This window comes from Gambusia affinis, linkage group LG08 (assembly GCF_019740435.1).
Source record: "Gambusia affinis linkage group LG08, SWU_Gaff_1.0, whole genome shotgun sequence".
NCBI lineage: Eukaryota > Metazoa > Chordata > Actinopteri > Cyprinodontiformes > Poeciliidae > Gambusia > Gambusia affinis.
This window is the reverse complement of record NC_057875.1, coordinates 27,426,581-27,444,526: the sequence shown is the minus strand read 5'-3', so window position 1 is coordinate 27,444,526 and position 17,946 is coordinate 27,426,581. Positions and strand designations below refer to the sequence as shown.

Genomic DNA, 17,946 nt, shown 5'->3' with positions numbered 1-17,946 from the left:
TGTGTTTTTTTCCCTGTTGCACCAGAACGAGTGTCAAAACTGTTGGTTCTGCATGTCACTCCCACTTCCTTCCCCCTTTGTAATTACAGCAGCTCATTCCACCCACCTTTGCATTTGAAACCTGCCTTGCGGCAACGCCAACACGACATTCCTGCCACGTTTACCTGCTGTTACAAACCATGACTCCGGACTTCCTGCGGAGCCTCGAAGGCACGATTCTTACCTCCCCTAAAACCTCTAGGGTTCCGTTGACAATGTCGGGCCTGAGCTCGGTTGAGTGCGCAGTAAAGTGGTGTTTGCTTCACGGTGTTCCTGTGGTGCATCCCATCCACTGAGTGTGCCCCCATTAGCTCTCGATGTGCTTTTTAATTCAGATGTTCTTTTGTCAAATTTGCATTTCAGTTCCGTGCGTTTTCCACCGCCCGTTTAATACCGCACACACTGATTGTCTACATGTGTTTGAACATTGACGTGCATTTTTTTTTTTTTTTTTTGCATCAATTGATACAAAACACAGCTGGGGTGCCTTGCCTGTTAAACGTTTGATTACACCCAAACTTCCTGGAAAAGGGATGGGGGAGTGAGGGTATGAAGGCCTGGGTCTGCTAGGCAAAAATGAGCAGAGCAGATGTTGGCCAGATGTGACCAAGGAGAGAAGAGGGGGAGGGAGTTCATGAAGGATGAAAAGAAGAAAGAGGGCAAAGGGGAAAAAAAAAACAAACTGAGATAGCTAAGTAGACTGTCTGCCACACACGGACAGCTTTGTTCTCCTCTTCCCTCTTAAGTGTAGCCTTCCGCCTCTTCCTTTCTTTAAAACACATTCCTCCTGCCTTCTTCTCCTCCCTCCATCAGCCTCCATCTCCTCCCTCCATTGGCCTCCTTCTCCTCACAAGTCTCTCTTTGAAGTGAGGACAGCGTGCAGGAAGCAAGCTGGAATCGATTGCTCCGTGCATTAGGCCAGGAATGTGTGACACCCCCTCCTTCTCCTCTTCCTTCCTCTCCCATCCCTCAGACACATCCCTCATTAAATTGCCCCCTTCTGTTCCTCCTATTGCACCACCAGAAGTCACTACTATCGCCCAACTTCGCCTCACTTTCTGGAGTTTAAACACAGATAACCGGCCCCAATGGTTCCTCATTTCAAAATCAATCTTTTTGTTATATTAGCCCTACCTAGGGGTCGTCACGATGATAAAATTTCAGATTTGATGCTTACTCTGAGTTTTGTTCTTCAGTATTTTGGAAGGTTTTGTTGAAGAGTCGTTTAGGAAAAGCGTCATCATTCACAGTTTGGCCTTACTAGTGCAACACCAATTGGAGATGCACCGATCCGATATTAATATCGGTATCAGTCCTGATATGGAAGAAAATTCTAGCTCGGGCATAAGTCTAATTTTATGCTTAGTGCTCTGAGCGACGTCGTGCTATATTTTTTTGATTATATTCATGAAGGCTAATTGCACTTTTTGATCATTTGAAAGAAGATTTGTTGCAGTTTGTTTTTACATGCTAGACCAAGCTAGTCAATTTATTGTTTTTGTCACTTATTAGTTATTGTTCATCAACTGTTCTATTTCTAATTGCACAGACTAAACAAATTAAAGTTGCTTTCACATGTTTGACCAAGCAAGTGAAGCTATTGTATTTAAGTGTCCTGTGGGGGACTCCCGGTTATGGCGTCTTATTGCTCCGACCAATATACCCTGTATTTAGATATCTAGACCACTGCTAAGATATTTTTTGTACGACCAAACTCCCTGGGACAAGCTAGAGATTCAATTCAACCTGCCAAGATGCCGAGTAAACACAAATTAAAAGTGAAAACAACCAGCAAAGAGGGATCCGAAAGTGGCGCTAGCAGCGAAGTGGAAACCGAGCAGATGGAGGAGGCTTCAGACTTCTGAAACTGACCTCCTGGAAGCAATCCAAGCCTCGAAAACTCATTTTACCACACAACTACGAGAAATTATAACTTTGAATCAAGAAATTAAAGACACAATTGGAGTGTTCCTCAAGAGGCTTACCTGTGCAGAATCCCGCATTGGCAACCTAGAGGACTGTGTCGCCTCGCTAAAAAGCAAGGAAGAGTCCAAACATAAGAAAATCCAGGATCTCGCTTTGAAGGTGAATGAACTTGAAAACAGATGCTGGAGATCCAACCTGAGTGGCCCACAGGCTGCAGGGCCAGAGTGCTCCGGGCGGCCCGCCACGCGTGATCATCGTGAAATTTCTAAACTAGATGAGGGTGAAGACTGCAGCCCGTCTGAAAGGAAAGTTGATGTGTTCTTTCCTGACCTGTCCACGGAGGTGGTGAAACAATACGGCCACGTGAAACAGCAACTCCGAAATCCGAATATAAACTTTGGACTGATATTCTCAGCAAAGATGAGGATTTTCCACTGTGGTAATTGGAAAATCATTCTTCCACACGCCAACAGAGGTGGAGGACTCTATACGGAAAACAAGACAACAAACTGACGGGGAACCACACTTCCACACTAGATGCCGTCAGCAAGGTTTAATAAGGATCAATATTCCATTTGATCGGTGATCCTGGACAAAACACATTTCGAGTGTCTCCCCCTCATAGTGGTGGGCCATAATTTCTAGGTAGCATGGTCGGGGTTTGTAGTTTAAGGTTGTGGTGCGAATTGTTTAAGTAGATGTTTTTTTTTTTTTTTGCTCCTGTTTTTCTGGGATCAAGTCACAGACTAGAGGGGAAGGGGACTCGGAGATTCCCACTGGTGGGAAATCTCAGAAAAATCTTTTGTGTTTGTAAATGTGCAGCTCTCAAGGTGCAATTTTCTTCAAATTGTGAATGGCAAGTTCCTACAGTTGAGACAAAAAACAGAAAGAGCTGATATGTGGGCATTAAGCGAATGAGCACTGAGTTCATAGTTGATGTGATCTCCTGGAATGTAAGAGGCCTTAGAAAATTAATCAAACTCAAAACAGTAATGAATAGACTTAAACAATACCATCCAAAAGGGTTTTTTATCCAACAAGCACAAGGAGTGGCAAGCTCACCGTTGTGTACTGAAAAATGTCAAATTTCCCTGAGAATAGTTTGTGATTTCTGATAAATGCAGTTGGAAGAGCCATCATTGAAAATCTGCATGTGCTACAATAAGACGTCTTCTCTGTGAATATGAAAACCACGCTCTGCTTAAACAGAATATAAAGTTCTGGTATTTAATTGGTTTTGTCACATTTCTTGAGCTTATAAAAAGTAATGGATCAACTTAAAGTTTGAGTCTTTAACTGGCTTTTCTTGCCGATGCCAGTGCATGATCTTATCAGTTTTCTATAAGCAATTCTTATATAAAGACAGCATCAGATATTCAGTGCCGCTCGGTGATCCAGCAACATCTAGCATGCAATCACTCCAGTCTATCAGATTGCAGTGAGCTCAAGGTCTCTTGCATGTCAAGACAGGAAGCAGTTTTTATGTGTGTGTGGCGTATTAAAACCTACATGTTTTTGCCGACTCTTGTGCATATGTGTAAAGGAAAATGCAAGATTTTAAATTGTCCACTGGATCAGTAAAAGCCTCCTTGTCTAGTACCGGTGGTCAACGGACAGAGTGAACAGTGTGGTAAAATGTCAAACCTATGCTGAAGGATGCAGGTGTGTTTTCTGACCGTTCCCAACTTGTGCTGGACGGCGGCCCAGATCAGAGATGAACCAGTCTGATATTAATATCTCTCTCATTTTATTCATTATTCCTTTTACATTGGCTGCTATTCTCCTAATTGCGCTGACTGAAGAAATACAGGTTGTTTGTTATTACATGTTTGACCAAGCTTGTATTTAAGTGTGTCGCACTAGTGTGGAGTTATTGAGTTTACAATTCAGGACATGTGTTCGTGTTTAAAAAACTAAATGTTTTAAGTCAATTGATTGCTGGTTTTCTATATCGGTTTCTTATTGGTTGATACCGAACCAAAGATATTTGTATTGTATCGGATGTAAAATATAGTGGATCAATGCAGGCTTAGTCTGGATGAGAGAGGTGTGATTGGTTTGGTAATTATACTAGTATGAAAGAAGATAACAGCTGCTGATGGCCTATTGGCTTCTTGAAAGGACAGCATGATTAGATTTTTTTTTCTCCTCAGCAATTAACAGCTTTAATTTAAAAATTGTATTGGGGGTTTACTTGTGTTGTCTTTGACTAATATTTAAATTAGTCAAAGATGTTCTGAAACACTTAAGTATAACAAACATGCAAAAAAAAAAAAAAAAGGATATCAGGAAGAGTGCAAACACTTTCTTCACACCCCTGTAAATGTCCCAGTTCTGATTGCTGGAAAAAGTGACTTAGTTGATTCTGAGTCAGAAGCAAGCTAAACACCCACCAATGTCTCTGCAAAAAGGGTTTTTATCCTTGAATAGTTGAAAGATTTTAGTTTTTCCCACTTTTGACGCCCACACAGGCAGACTTCCTGGCACGTCGTGGAAGAGTGGAAGCGTGGACCCAAGGTGAAAGTGCCAGCAAGGCAGGGTCGACTTCTGGGAACCAGACCGGCTCAGACGGCCAGAGAAGAGGAAAAGGAAAGGCGGAGGAAGAGGACACGGCGCAGACCCGCCCACTGAACGTTCTCCCCGGTCGTCCATTAAGTCTGGACTTCACTCTGCAGCACATTGTTCGACAGCTGGACGTCCTCACGCAGGTCAGCTGTGGAGGGGAAATCTGAAAGCTGCTGAGAAGCAGCTTCTTAGCTACGTTTGTGACTCATTTCAGTGGAATAGTAGTAGTACTGTCAGATTTTCTTTTCTTCCAAATTTAGCTGTATTGCTAATCAGAAATGAACCAGAAACAGTGGACCCTGTTAAAGCATTTGGTATAGCTGCGCATTCCTTCGTTGTCTTTCTATTTCATCTCATATATTCTTATATATAATTTTTCTCTTGGGACTTTTCTGTCAGGCAAAACTTTGAGTTGTGTGTAGACATCTTTGAGTTCTGTGACTCAAAGCAGTTGAGGCTACTGATAACTAGCTGCTCATATACCTTTGCTTGCTACCTAGCTAGCTTCTTCTAAGCCAGTGTATTTCGACCTTTTTTGGGCCTGCGCCCACTATCAATTAAAGTCAATTAAATTTCGCTTCTGTTTTTCTGTATCATATCAATAACGGCCTGCGCTAAACCTCAGATATCTGTATCGGTATCGGAAGTGAAAATAGCGGATCAGTGCATTCCTAGTCTCATTGCATTAAAATCCTGCAGACAAAAGGAAAAGTCATTTTTCAGAAGGGTAAATGAGAAACCAGGTCATCCATCTACAGAGCCTCTTCTGCGTCTCCCACTTTATGTTTCCAGAGCGATGACGGAACCAATTCCACAGGCTGTCCGCCTTGCTTGTGCCTCTGTAATTATTGTGCGACTGCTGTATAATTATTCTGCGTCCTAATCCCCCCTGCTCTCCATGCAGACCATTTCCGTGTTGGAGGAGCGTCTCACCCTAACAGAAGACAAAATGAAGGAGTGTCTCCAGCATCAGTCTGAGATCCTGAAGGACTTGAAGACATCGGAACAGAAATCTAGGATGGCGAGCGAAGAGACGGATGAGTCCCTTTATCATTTCACTTAAGGATCGTCTTCTTCCCCTTCATCTCTCAGACATAAACACCCAGAATGGCTCTTTGGCTTTTCTCATAACTGTTAAGAATGTATTGGTACGGGTATATGTGTGAGTGATTTTTATCTTTGGGTTGTTTTTTTTTTTAAACCAACACCACGGTGGTCCTTATCTGGGGTCAGAGGGTTAATCAGGATTCTGGCAGCAGTCAGTGATTTATGGTGCATCTCCTTGTGCGTATGAGCGACCGACATGTTTCCCCGTGTTTCTCCCATCACCTCTGACTGACATCCAGCTGTACGGCCCAGCATCCATCTGTGTCTGAATGCTGAGGTGTAACCTGCTGTGACCGCAGGCCATCTGCCACAACCCCTCCCAGCATTTGCATGTGGTTACTTGTAAATAAGCCGCTGCTTTTAGCAGTTTGCTGCTGCAAAAATAGTTAATACTATTTTTTATATATCTACGTGTTTTGTATCTTTTGTTGTAAAAATCTGATATATAGAAACATCAAACTGGGCACATTTTGCCTCAAATTTACCTTTGATGATTATTTATATGTTGATAGATAAAATACAATATTGCACTTTTTTAAGGCTATCAAGACCAAAATAGACTTTAGTTTTGCATAATATTTTATTTTGCAAACATGTTTCCTGTGACTGGTCGTAATATTATCATGTTTCATGAAGTTGTGACTCAATTCTCATGTAGAGTCTTTTTTAGAAAACTAAAGATTAGGGTGATTGCATACCAGAGGTGTTGAGGAAGCTGAGGTTGCTTTGATATCGGCCTTCTGTTTATCTGTATTATTGTGTGTGGTGTTTCTCATCTTCTCATTGACAGTACTAGTCCATAGTGTCTCAGTGGCATTCAGGTCAGGCTAGTTTGCTGGCCAACACCATGATCATTGAACCGCCATTTTGGTGCCTTTGGCAGCGTGGGAAATACCAAGTCCTGCTGAAATCTGAAATCATGATCTCCGTGAAGCAGGAAGCATGAAGCGCTCTAAGATTTCCTGCTAGACGGCTGAAAACCCAGTGAACCAATGTTCCATTTCATCAGCAGATGAAATGGAACATGTGTTTTTATCATCTGTAAGGCATAGTCACCAAAATTACATGAAATAAAGGCTTGGAATATTTAACTCTGTGTAATTATCCTACATGATTTTTACTTTCTAAAATAAGTAAGAAAAAATATTGATCTTTTACAATATGTTTTTTTTTAAAGTGATAGTTTTAAGAAGATAAGTCCTTGGTAAGTGTACATTCTTCACATCTGACACCAATTCTAATTCACAAAGCAGATGCTAACTGTACTGTTAGTAGCTAATGGTGGGCCAGTATCTTCAGTGCTAACAAATTATTTGCTGTTAGCTGCTAATGGTTAGGCAGTGTCTTCACAGTGTTAACAAAACATTTGCTGTTAGCCTCGAATGGTTAGTCAGTATTTCAACAGTGCTGACATATCAGTTGCTCTTAGCTGCTAATGGTTAGCCTGTATTTTCACAATGCAAACAAATTGTTTTCTGTTAGCCACTATTAGTTAGCCAGTATATTCACAGTGCTAACAAATCGTTTATTAACATTTCACTAATAGTTTCACTAATAGTTAGCCAGTATTCTCAGAATGCTAACAAATCATTTGCTGTTAGCTGCTAATAGTTAGTCAGTATGTTCACAGTGCTAACAAATTGTTTGCTGTCACTAATAGTTACTAACAGCAAACTATTAGAACATACTGGCTAATAGCTAGCCAGTATGTTCCCAATGCTAACAAGTCGTTTGTATTATGTCACATTTTAACACAAATTGTGAAGGCTTGTTTAGTGCTGTTGTAACATTATTATCAGCCAGCCAAATATGGTTTATTTCAGGAGCTACATTCTGTCTTAGATATACAGCATAAGCTAACATTAGCACACACCTTCATATCATTGGGCATAATAAGAATTTACACTTAATTCACCGGATGGAGTCACATTCTGGCAGTTACGAGGCCACACTTAGCTATTTGTAGCCATTGACAAAAACTGTGATGTTTTAATGTTGCAAGAAGTCATCACAAATCATCAATTTGTTTCTTTCACTGGTAGCTGACCATCATGCTTCCACTGTGTTGAGCTCCGTTTTATATTGGGCCAAGTCTCTTCATTTGGTTTGCTATATAACGCCCTTCACACTTTGACATGTTCCTTCTTGCTTTATATCAAACACTCCATCTTTGAGATGTTTATGTTTTCCGGCGGCTGAGGTGTGGTGAGCTGTGTGGCTGAAGCGGGAGGAAGCTGTAAAAACAAAAGCCACACGAATGGAGAGCCCTCCACCGACTGCTGCTTATCTTCCCCACCACATCCTTCATGTCCTCCCTGGCTTTGCTGTTTTTCCTTTTGCATGTTTCTTCTTTTTCTTTTTTTCCCACCAGATGAAAGTTCTTCTGCCAGCTGAGAAAAGCCCAGAGTTCAACTCTGCCAAAGCAACAAGAGTACATTTGCAGAAATGGGCTAAAGGAACGGCGATGCACTTTTATTCTTACACTGTTTGGAACAATATGGAATCAGATGAAAGCATGTTCAGAAACATGAAAATAAATAAACGCTATAGTAAAATATGTTTGTGTTTCCAGGCTCTGTCATGGTGGTGTGTATCCAATCGTCCATTTAATTGATTTCCATGAGCTATTCATCTTTCATCTGCTCAAATCATCTCATGGTAAGACTGCACAATATATCATCACAACTTTCAACAACATGATCAGAAACACGGGTTCTTCTTGGATGCAGCACTTTGTCACAGTCAAACAAAACTTGAAGAATGAGCTATTCTGGGCAGATGAGACAACAGTTGAGGTTCTTGGTCTTCATGAAAAACTGTGTGTATGCCATCATCAGCTGCGTTTCCGTTACAAATGTGCACAAAATCCTGTAACTGTTCCGCCAATGTCGAACAGTTGTGGTATTTCCATTAAAAACAAAAACGCAATTAAAATCACACGTGATTAAGTTTGAGCTTCATATGTTGTCCTCTTGCTGCAGTATAGTTTTCCCTCATCAAAAACAGACCTGGAGTGGAGAAACAAGAAGAATGTCAGAAAGAGCAGGAGCTTCTTAAAGAGCCGGAGGCCAATTTCAAGGCATCAGCTGCAGCTATAATGGGACGTCAAATTTCTTTTAAGTTAATTTTTTGATACATACAGCATTGTCATCACTACTAAAGGAAACAGTTACTTGACCGTGATATAAAATGGCATCATGTGCTTGGAAAGTACATAATAACCTCCCATTTATGGACTACCAAATAGTGTGATGTTCACAAGTTAAAATTGTAATTTAAACTTAAATCAGAACATACTGCATGTCGATCTGATCAGATTTTCTTTGCCTTTCACTGTTGGCCAATGCCATTTCACCAGGTAGACCTTTTTCTTCTGGAGGCCCTCACACTCACTCTTTGCGAACGAGTGCACACACAAACAACATTAGTTGCAAAACTTCGTGTATCCAGAAGCAGGAGAGCCACAAGCAGATGGTTAATGACCAATTTCCACCTTCACTTCCACTCAGATCTCATTAAGTGCACGCAGGTCTTGCTTTATTGCAAACACAAGTGCTGGGTGCGTGCGTGTGCGTGTGTGTGTGTGTGTGTATGGGACTAGCTTAAGTGCATCGTGAACATGACCCTATAACATGTTAATAGCTTCCTCAAGGAGGGGTTCCCCGTTGTTAGACAAGTTAGTGGGCTTGTGCGTGGTGGCAGTTTATTGCTGAGTCGTGCGTTTGTTTGGACAAACACATGACAGTTATAAGTCGTGTGTTTGTCCAAACAGTTATAAGCTGTGGATGTATTTAGGGAACTGTTTTTATCAGTGCTTGTTAGATCACCCAGATATGGTGTCTAATGAAAGTATTAACTTTTCCTAATTTTGTGACATTACAACCGCAGCCTTGATTGTATTTTATTGGTATTTTCTGTAATAGATCAAAGTAGTGCATCAATGTAAAGTGGGAGGATTTTTTTTTTTATAAAGTGTTATTTTCAACAATTACCACAGATTTTTCAATTGGATTTAGGTCTAACCTTTGACTGGTGACTGCTTAGTGTAGTATTTTGTACTATAATATCTTCTAGTGTCTCAATGTATAGAGGTATGAAGAAAATATTGTGCCATATTTTTCATGTATGTATTTTTCATAAAGAAAGAAAAAAAGATTTTACAAAAGAAAATAACTATTTTCTTTCCTAGTCCTAATGATCTTAATTAATAAAAAAAATCAATACACTTTAATATGTAGCTGCGAAGTGATGAATTGTAAAAAAAAGTAAACTTTTTTGCATCTTTTCAAAAATTTGCTCAGAATTCACATGACAAGTGGATGATAACATAACTTGTGTGGAAAGAAGCCCCCACAAATTCCCAATGTTGAAAACAACATGGACCGAAGAAGTTATAGTTTGCCAAAGAACACATTAACGGGCCGGAGGACAAATGCTGTGACATTTTGTGGACTAATTAAAAAAAAAATACAGATTGTCCTTTTTAGGCCTATGGACCAGCCAGTTTGTCAGATAATGCCAAAGAACTGGATTAGGGCCAGTTGCACTGTGAAGCAGTTGACTCAAAGCCTATTTTATCACACACCATGAGTCATGGATCAGATTGAATTAGGGATGCAAACCATTAATCGACCAATTAATGTTTGTTAGGTTGAAATGATTTCCGATCTTTTAACTAATCATGTCTGCTAAGACCGTCTTTCAGTGTTGTAGTGTCTTGTGCAGCAAGAGAAAAATGACCTAACCTGAGAGAAAAATATAATGCAAATAAATATTATTGCACCGCCTAGGGCGGTGCACTAACCTGAGGGGGATCTTGAGGCTTTTATTTGGAAAATTTCAGTAAGCTTCATATTAAATGGCCACACTAATCCAATGTGTAACAGTGCTTTGGATAAACCAGTCACATAAAGCCAAAAAGAGCAATTATATGATGTAAAACTTGTCAAAGCTTTTATTTTGAAATTTTCAGTAAGCTTCATTTCAAAGGGCCAAACTAATCCCATGTGTAACGGTGATTGGGTTAAATCAGTTCTATAGTGCCCAAAACACTAGTAGTTGTAAAGGTCAGTTCAGTCCTCCTCTGTAGTAACTGACAGTTCCACCATGTTGTAGTTCTGACATTCAGTCATTGTAGTTCTATAGAGCAGCTCTATTGTCATGTGAGTGAAACACACAGGGAGAGACATAAATCTGTGTTTGAGGACTGGAATTGAGAAGCACTGGCCTAATGTGACACTGGACATATATTGGTGCGTTCACACTAAATGCGTTTTGAGCATCAGGTGCATCTGGTTTGCATTCAAAGTCTATGTGGAGGCGCGTCAAAGGCAAATGCATCGTGCTTTGAGCGTCTAGCACAGCGCAATTTGAACCGTTTTGAGCGTTTGACACAGCTAGCGCATCAAACACTCCACATAGACTTTGAATATCAACCAGACTCGCCTGACGCTCAAAACGTGTTTGATGTGAATGCACCAGTAGAATGTTCAGTTTTACTGGTAACAATGACATCAGCAGTGATGACATCACTCTTTGATGCATCAAATGAATCTCCCTGTTTTATGTCAGTTAAACTTTTGTTTTGAGTTGAATTTGGCTCGTTTTTTGTTAATTATTTCACCACAGTTACTCGAAATGCCAACAAAAGTAATAGCCCCCCTCAAGCGATTGAGCCGCACAATATATATTGTGAGGGGGCACACAGCGATACGAGCCGCATCAACGGTAGTAGGAAGCGGCAGTTATTTTGAGGTGTAGAACAATAGGTGCCTGCAATGCATAGGAATTGTATCCCTACGCATTGCTATCTACAGGCCCCAATAATAAAGTTTTGGCTTACCTCTTATTAGCTGTTTTATTAGACTGACTTAAAGTTAAGATTTATCTGACTTTAATTAGCTTTTAGTTTTATTTTTATTAGCGGTGGCTTGACATCTCATAGGGTCAAGCTGTGAGATCCTAGCTTGACCCTATTAGCTTTTGGTTTGACTCTTGCTTCCTATTAGTTTTGCCAACTAGTAATAATTATTTAATGATTAATCACTGTTAATGATTAATAATCATTCATTATTAGTGAGCAATGATTTTCATCCATTAATGATTTTTATTAATGATTAACAATTAATATTTAATTATTAATCATTCATTTTAATGATTAATTGCTAATGATTAGTTAATCATTAATTAATAAAAAACATAATTAATGATTAAATATTAATCACTAATGATTTATAAATAATGGTTAATCAATTAATTTATTAAATGATTAAAAATGATTAATTCATTAATTGTAATTAATTAGTTAGTTGTTAACTAACTAATTAATTAATCAATTAATGAATTAACTAATTACTTCATTCATCCACTCTTGTAAGAGGAATTTAGAGTAATCAATTCAACTCACTTTTGTGATTTTGGACCCAAATAACAAGAAACTTTCAGACAACGTCTCTTGAACGTAGTCCTGAAATGAAACACCATAAAACATTGAGAGGATTAGAATTATGTGCTTCCTTATCATTCCAAATCCTCCAAAACAAGAGTACTTTTGTGATTTTTGGACCAAGTGGGGGAAGCCAGAGCACCTGGAGGGAACCCACGCATGCACAGGGGTCAAAATGCAGATTTAATGCAGAAAGACCCCACTATGCAGCCATACTTTTTTTTTAAAGTCCATTAATTCTTGCAAGACGAATTTAGATTAATCAATTGAACTCCTGTTTGTAATTTTGGTCCTTGCTAGCAACAAACGTTCAGACAACATCCCTTGCTAACAGGGACATTATAGTCCTAAAATAAAACCTTCAGAGGATTACGGTGGTATAGAGGGGAAGAGGAGTCTCAGTGATCCTCTGTCCTCATCATTCCACATCTTCCAAAACAAGATCAGTAAGGTTCACATTTACGGAACCTTCCTTTCTGTCCTGGCCTTCAGAGTTGACTTATTCAAGGTCTTCTAAAACAATATCGCCTTCATTCACATATTTAGGGTTTTCATGTCTGTACTGGCCTTCAGAGTCAAGTGATTCCAGGTCTTCCAAAACAAGATCACCTTCATTCACATACAGAGAGTCTTCATTTATGTTCTGGCCTTCAGAGTTGACGGATTCAAGGTCTACCAAAGCAAGATCAAGGTTCACATTTGTAGCATCTTGTTTTGTGTTCTGTTGACTTTCGGGGGTTTCTTCTTCAGTATCCTCCAAAACAGGCTTATATGGACGCACTTGTATGAAAATCGGACGACACTTGCTCATTGATGAAGCAAGGTCAGGATACATTCTGCACACAGTCTCAGAGACGGCACTTTCTACGAGTGTTTGGTTTTCACACTCCACTGTTGTTATACCTATGTTTTGAGGCTTTGGGGAATGCTCAAAGCCTCTGCTTCTATTGTAACTTACAGGAGATTCAATTGTGTTCTGGTTTTCAGGATTGACTGAATCAAGATCTTCCAAAACAAGATCACAAGGCACCTCATCTGTAGGGGCTTCACCTTTGTCCTTGCTTTCACAGTTGGTTCGGCTTCTCAGGCCTGGATGAACTTGTTTACGACAGAACATAACAGAGCTGACATCTTTACAGGTGCTTGTCAGAGCTCTTCTCATATAGCTTTTTGGGAGATGAACCTTTCTGGGATGTGTCAAGGTTCTTTTGAAACAAGCTACAAGTTTGTAGTCAACAATTGGGTGGTTCATTTTCATGAGATGGAAAAGCCTATCTCTTACCACATCCTCGTTTCCACTTAGAAGTTGGAAGATGTCTGAGCCAATTTTTCTGTCCATCTCTGGGAAAATGATAAAATCCACATCCTTCAGTTCTTCCCACAGAACTCCAGAAAGCCTCTCGTAGACAGGGATAATGTCTTTCTCGCTATAATTTGAGGTAGATCTGTGACTGGCCTTACGAATGAGTTTCCAAAGAACTAGATTTATCATTTTTCTCCGTTCATCTGTCCCATGTTTCATTCCCATCTCTCTGTCGTTTTCCACCAATCTTTTCCCATTAGGATAAGTAGACTTCAAACCGTCCTTACTCAGGCAGTTCTCTTCTGCATACAAGCCTTCTGCATCAAACAAAGTGTCTTTAAGCTTTGTTCTTACAGATGATAAAAATTTCTTCGTGTTGGTGGGTTCTTGAGGAATGGGATTCTCCAGGTGATGCTTGAATTCCTGCACAATCCTTGGGTATGACTCTGGATAGAAAAGAATTGCAAACAAATGCAATTCGCTTGCGAGGTGGAAAGAATCACTGGCGATGCTCTGAAAGATTCTTTCGCTTAGCACTTCTGACATTCCTGACAGAATGTCCAAATCTAACGTCCCAGTTTCTGCCATAATTTGGCATAAGAGCTTACCTTGGGCGTTCTCAAAGGTTTCTCGGACAAGGGGCAGGGTTGGTTCATCTGCTACTTTCTCAATCACCTGCCACAGAAGGTCACTGAGAAAGTCCCTTTTCAAATAATCAGGACTTTTCATGGCACAAATCTTTTGGAATTGATTTGTGCATAATTCCCTAAAGGACCTCCACTTCTTGGACTTCGTCTCCATTTCGAGCTTGCTAACTACAGACACGTCTACCTCACACAAAAAATATTTGCGAATGACTTCTGTGCTAGAATTGTACTGCACATAATGATGACTTGGTGATGTCATAGACTGTGACATCACCAATCATTCTGAAGAGAATGTGACAAGAGTTAAAAGAAAATATAAACTGTCAGAAATACTAACTAACACATTTAACAACATATTCAACGGCCAGGAAGCAAAAATCTGAATTCTTGGACTTAGATTGATTTTATTGTCGTGTCACAAAGACACAACAGTGAAACTGGCAATAAAACGTCATCGCTTGGCCATCACAGTACACAGAAAAAAAACCCAGAAATCATAAGTGTGTCTATAAATACATAAATATACAAGTAATAATAATATATTGCTAATTATATGTAATTTAGTATTTTCAAACAGTCTTAGTGATGAGATTATTGATCTATCTGATGGCCAATTGGAGGCAACTATTTCTGAGTCTGGCTGTTCTACAGCGGAGTCTCCTGCCATACGCCAACCACATGAACAGACCATGGAGAGGATTGGTGGAATCAGAGAGGATTTGGTTTGCTCTGGCTTAGCAGCGTCTTTGTGCCATGTTCTGGATGGGGGGAAGAGAAGCCCAAGTGATCCTCTGTCCTCTTTGCAGCGAAAAGATGGATGAGACAAGATGGAGACACTTTGGCTAACTCTGACTTTTCGAGTCAAAATTGTTACTATTTTTGACATGGAATTTACAAAACACAACTTACAAAACATACCAAGTGAAAGCAAGATGGTGGACTCCGCTAACTCTGCGAGGGATGGGGACACACACATCCATTTTTAAAAATGGTGCCCCCTAAAGGACAAAAAAGTGACGCAATCAAATTTACAACTAAATGTTTTGTCCATGTTCAAAGCATGTTTTTTCTTTGTTTATTTAATAGCTATAATATTGCGCACATAATACTGTTTGACGTGTTTCTTTGTGCAGTTTGGATGGAAAGTGCAGTACGTTTTTCCGACACAGATTGAATTCTGCTCAACAACACTTTGAATCCTAGTTAAACCTTCAACCCTGCAACTTTGCATGTATTTGTTCAGCGTATGCTAAACACTGCTTTACCAGGACGTGCAATGAAAGCAAGTCTGGGTCACGGAACAAAAGAAGCACATGAGGCACATGGTCCGGAGCAGCAGCAGCAGCGTTATGCAGCATATTAGAACAACAGAGTTTTGCAGACTGGTGTCAAAGTAAAAACTCGTGGCCTGTTTTTTCAGGGCTTAGTCCATTGAAATCTTATCTCCGGTGGACGGGGAGGCGGAGTGGATCGGCATGAGTGAAAAAGGGGAAGAAAGATCGACTGCCTCAACGCGTAGACTGAAAGGGACATCCGTCCAACTGCATAACATGTTTGTTTTTGTTTGATCTCTGGGCTGCATTTTTTTTTTTTTTTGTCTCTCCGTTTTTGTTTAATCCTTCCTGTTCCTCTCTCCTGTTCACAGGAAACAGACATGCATGTACCCAAGGCCTCTGACCACATGTTCAACCTTTTCTCATCTGACCTGAAAAGTTTTTTCTTCAAGCAATACTCCATGCTGTGCAGCAGAGTCTGGTGAAGTATAAAGACAACCCTCCATATTTCTAGGCTCCCCCATTGGAAAAGCATAAAAGAGCAAAATCCAGATTTTTAATTTGAATACATGTATGTAATGAGGGGGGAAATGCCATGTCCAGAGCAAATTACTTTTTTCAATTATTACTTTACTTTTTTTTGTTATCCTAGTGTTGACAAATTTTTAACTATATGGTCTTGTTTCCTTGGTGTATCAATCTATAAATCAATGAATCATTCATGTTTATTAATATTATGAGATCAATGAACATTTGGGCATCATCTGACATAGACGTAGTGAATAAAATCTCAAAAGTACAAGTAGAAGTGCAATCCCATAAAGTGCAATAATAATAATAACAATAATAGTTATCCAAAGTTACATATACTCATATGGACTGGCGAGTTAAAGAGGCTCGATTCCAAATCAAAATCCCTGTAAACATAAATGGTTTGGGGGAAAAAAAGTTATTTCTGTCTGTTTTTGATGTATGGACAACTCCATGCTAACTATTATAAAAACTTCAAATCTGAAGTCTATAGAGCTTAGGCATCTGAGAAGGATGTAGTTTACAACTTCTGTCTGGGAAAAAAACTCTTTCCATGAGAATAATCTCCTGGTTTTTGACCATCCTGCACGTTCTGATCTAAAAATCTCATTGGGAATATTTAAATATGGATTGGATTGGAATGGATGCCAATTCTGAACTGAAGATGTATTTCACTAAGTCACATTAAACACATGGAGTTGGCTCTTTCGGTTCTGTTTTAATGTTAATTTGATCAGCTGATGAATAACATGTCTGAATTTAAATATTGCATTGAATAAATTACCCTTCTTCCTTCTTTTTATGCATTTGGAAGCTCTATGTAGGACCTCATTGCAATCTAGCAGTAAAAACGTCTAGAACTTAGGATCTCAACAATGAGTGTAACCGTGAACTATTTTTCATTCTCAGGACTGGAGGTTCAATAAATGTAATAACAAGTTATTTAAAGGGATTAGAACAAACAGGAAGCATTATGAAATTTTCCAGTACTCTGAAATTTCCAGCCGTTGCAGAAGCCTGTTTGCTGACTTGCATTGACCCATGAGAGCTGATCTGTTGTCCATATGCTGAAAAGCTGAAACAAGTGTAGACACCACACACACACACACACACGCACACACACACACACACACACACACACATACATACAGCCACTGACAGTTCTCTGCTTCCTATGGGACTTTGCTTACGGATCTTACATCCGGTTCCTTTTTCAGTGGAATAAGGGGCCGAACATCTTGGCAGGTCATCTCTGTTCTTTAGTTGAGGAAGCAATGGACTTCCTGACATCCTGGACTGTTAGTGGCCCATGTCAGTCAAGGGTCACCCATCCTTCCTGGCTGGTATCCTTCCTTCTGTGAGTTAATATTCAGCATATCAACGTCTGACATAAATTGATTTGGATTTCAAACTGCATCTAAACATTTATCAAAGCTTTGGTGTCTGATAGTGTGTCTGTACTATAATATTTTCATAAATCTCAAAGTTTCAAAAGTCAAAAAAAAAAAAAAAGACTCTGGTGAAAATCACTACAAGCCCTCCAACAAAACACCGGTACCAGAAGAAGCCTCTCAGGGGTGGGCAATCCTGGTCCTCGAGAGCCGGTGTCCTGCAACTCTTGGATGTCTCCCTGGTCCACCACACTTGAATCCAATTGCTGAATCACAGTCAGGTTCTCCAGATACATCTAAAAGTTGCCGGACACTGGCCCTGGGGGCCTGGAGTTGCCCACCCCTGTGTCTAGCTCGTTATCCTATGGCAAATAAAGACTCAGCAGCTCCTATGACACCAGAGTGTAAAAGGACACCAGATTCTGAATGTGTGAGACATTTATAACTAAACAGTTTATTATTATGTTGGACCTGCATAAATGACAGCTGTTCTTTTTAATGTAACATTATTTTATGGTTTTCCTCCTGCTAAAATAATTTTGAAATGGATGAATAATAAATGATTGAGGTTTTTTTTTTCCACAAAATACTGTGCATTATTATCAAAATTAGAAATGAATAGAAAAAATATTAAAATCTCATTAAATGTCAACAAGCATGCTGATTAAAAGCAATGTTGTGTTTGTACAGACACACTATCAGACACCAAAGAGTTGTC

The 17,946-nt window shown here is 39.7% G+C and overlaps 2 protein-coding genes across 3 annotated transcripts in view; one reads left to right on the top strand and one right to left on the bottom strand.

The window, feature by feature from the left end:
- poc1b (POC1 centriolar protein B) overlaps nt 1–6,728 on the top strand; it is a 39,737-nt gene extending 33,009 nt beyond the window's left edge. For both annotated transcript variants that reach the window (XM_044124014.1, XM_044124012.1), the window contains exons 11-12: nt 4,437–4,673; nt 5,435–6,728. In XM_044124014.1, coding sequence (XP_043979949.1) covers nt 4,437–4,673; nt 5,435–5,593 — 396 coding nt within the window. In that variant the 3' untranslated portion in view covers nt 5,594–6,728. The remainder of the gene's footprint in view (nt 1–4,436; nt 4,674–5,434) is intronic.
- Nucleotides 6,729–6,866: 138 nt separating this feature from the next.
- On the bottom strand, nt 6,867–14,201 carry LOC122835179. The gene is made up of 2 exons (XM_044124011.1): nt 12,044–14,201; nt 6,867–8,645 (listed from the first exon to the last, which is right to left on the bottom strand). The coding sequence occupies exon 1, from the start codon at nt 14,184–14,186 to the stop codon at nt 12,582–12,584; it is 1,605 nt and encodes a 534-aa protein (XP_043979946.1). The 5' UTR covers nt 14,187–14,201; the 3' UTR covers nt 6,867–8,645; nt 12,044–12,581.
- Between the last annotated feature and the right edge of the window lie 3,745 nt (nt 14,202–17,946).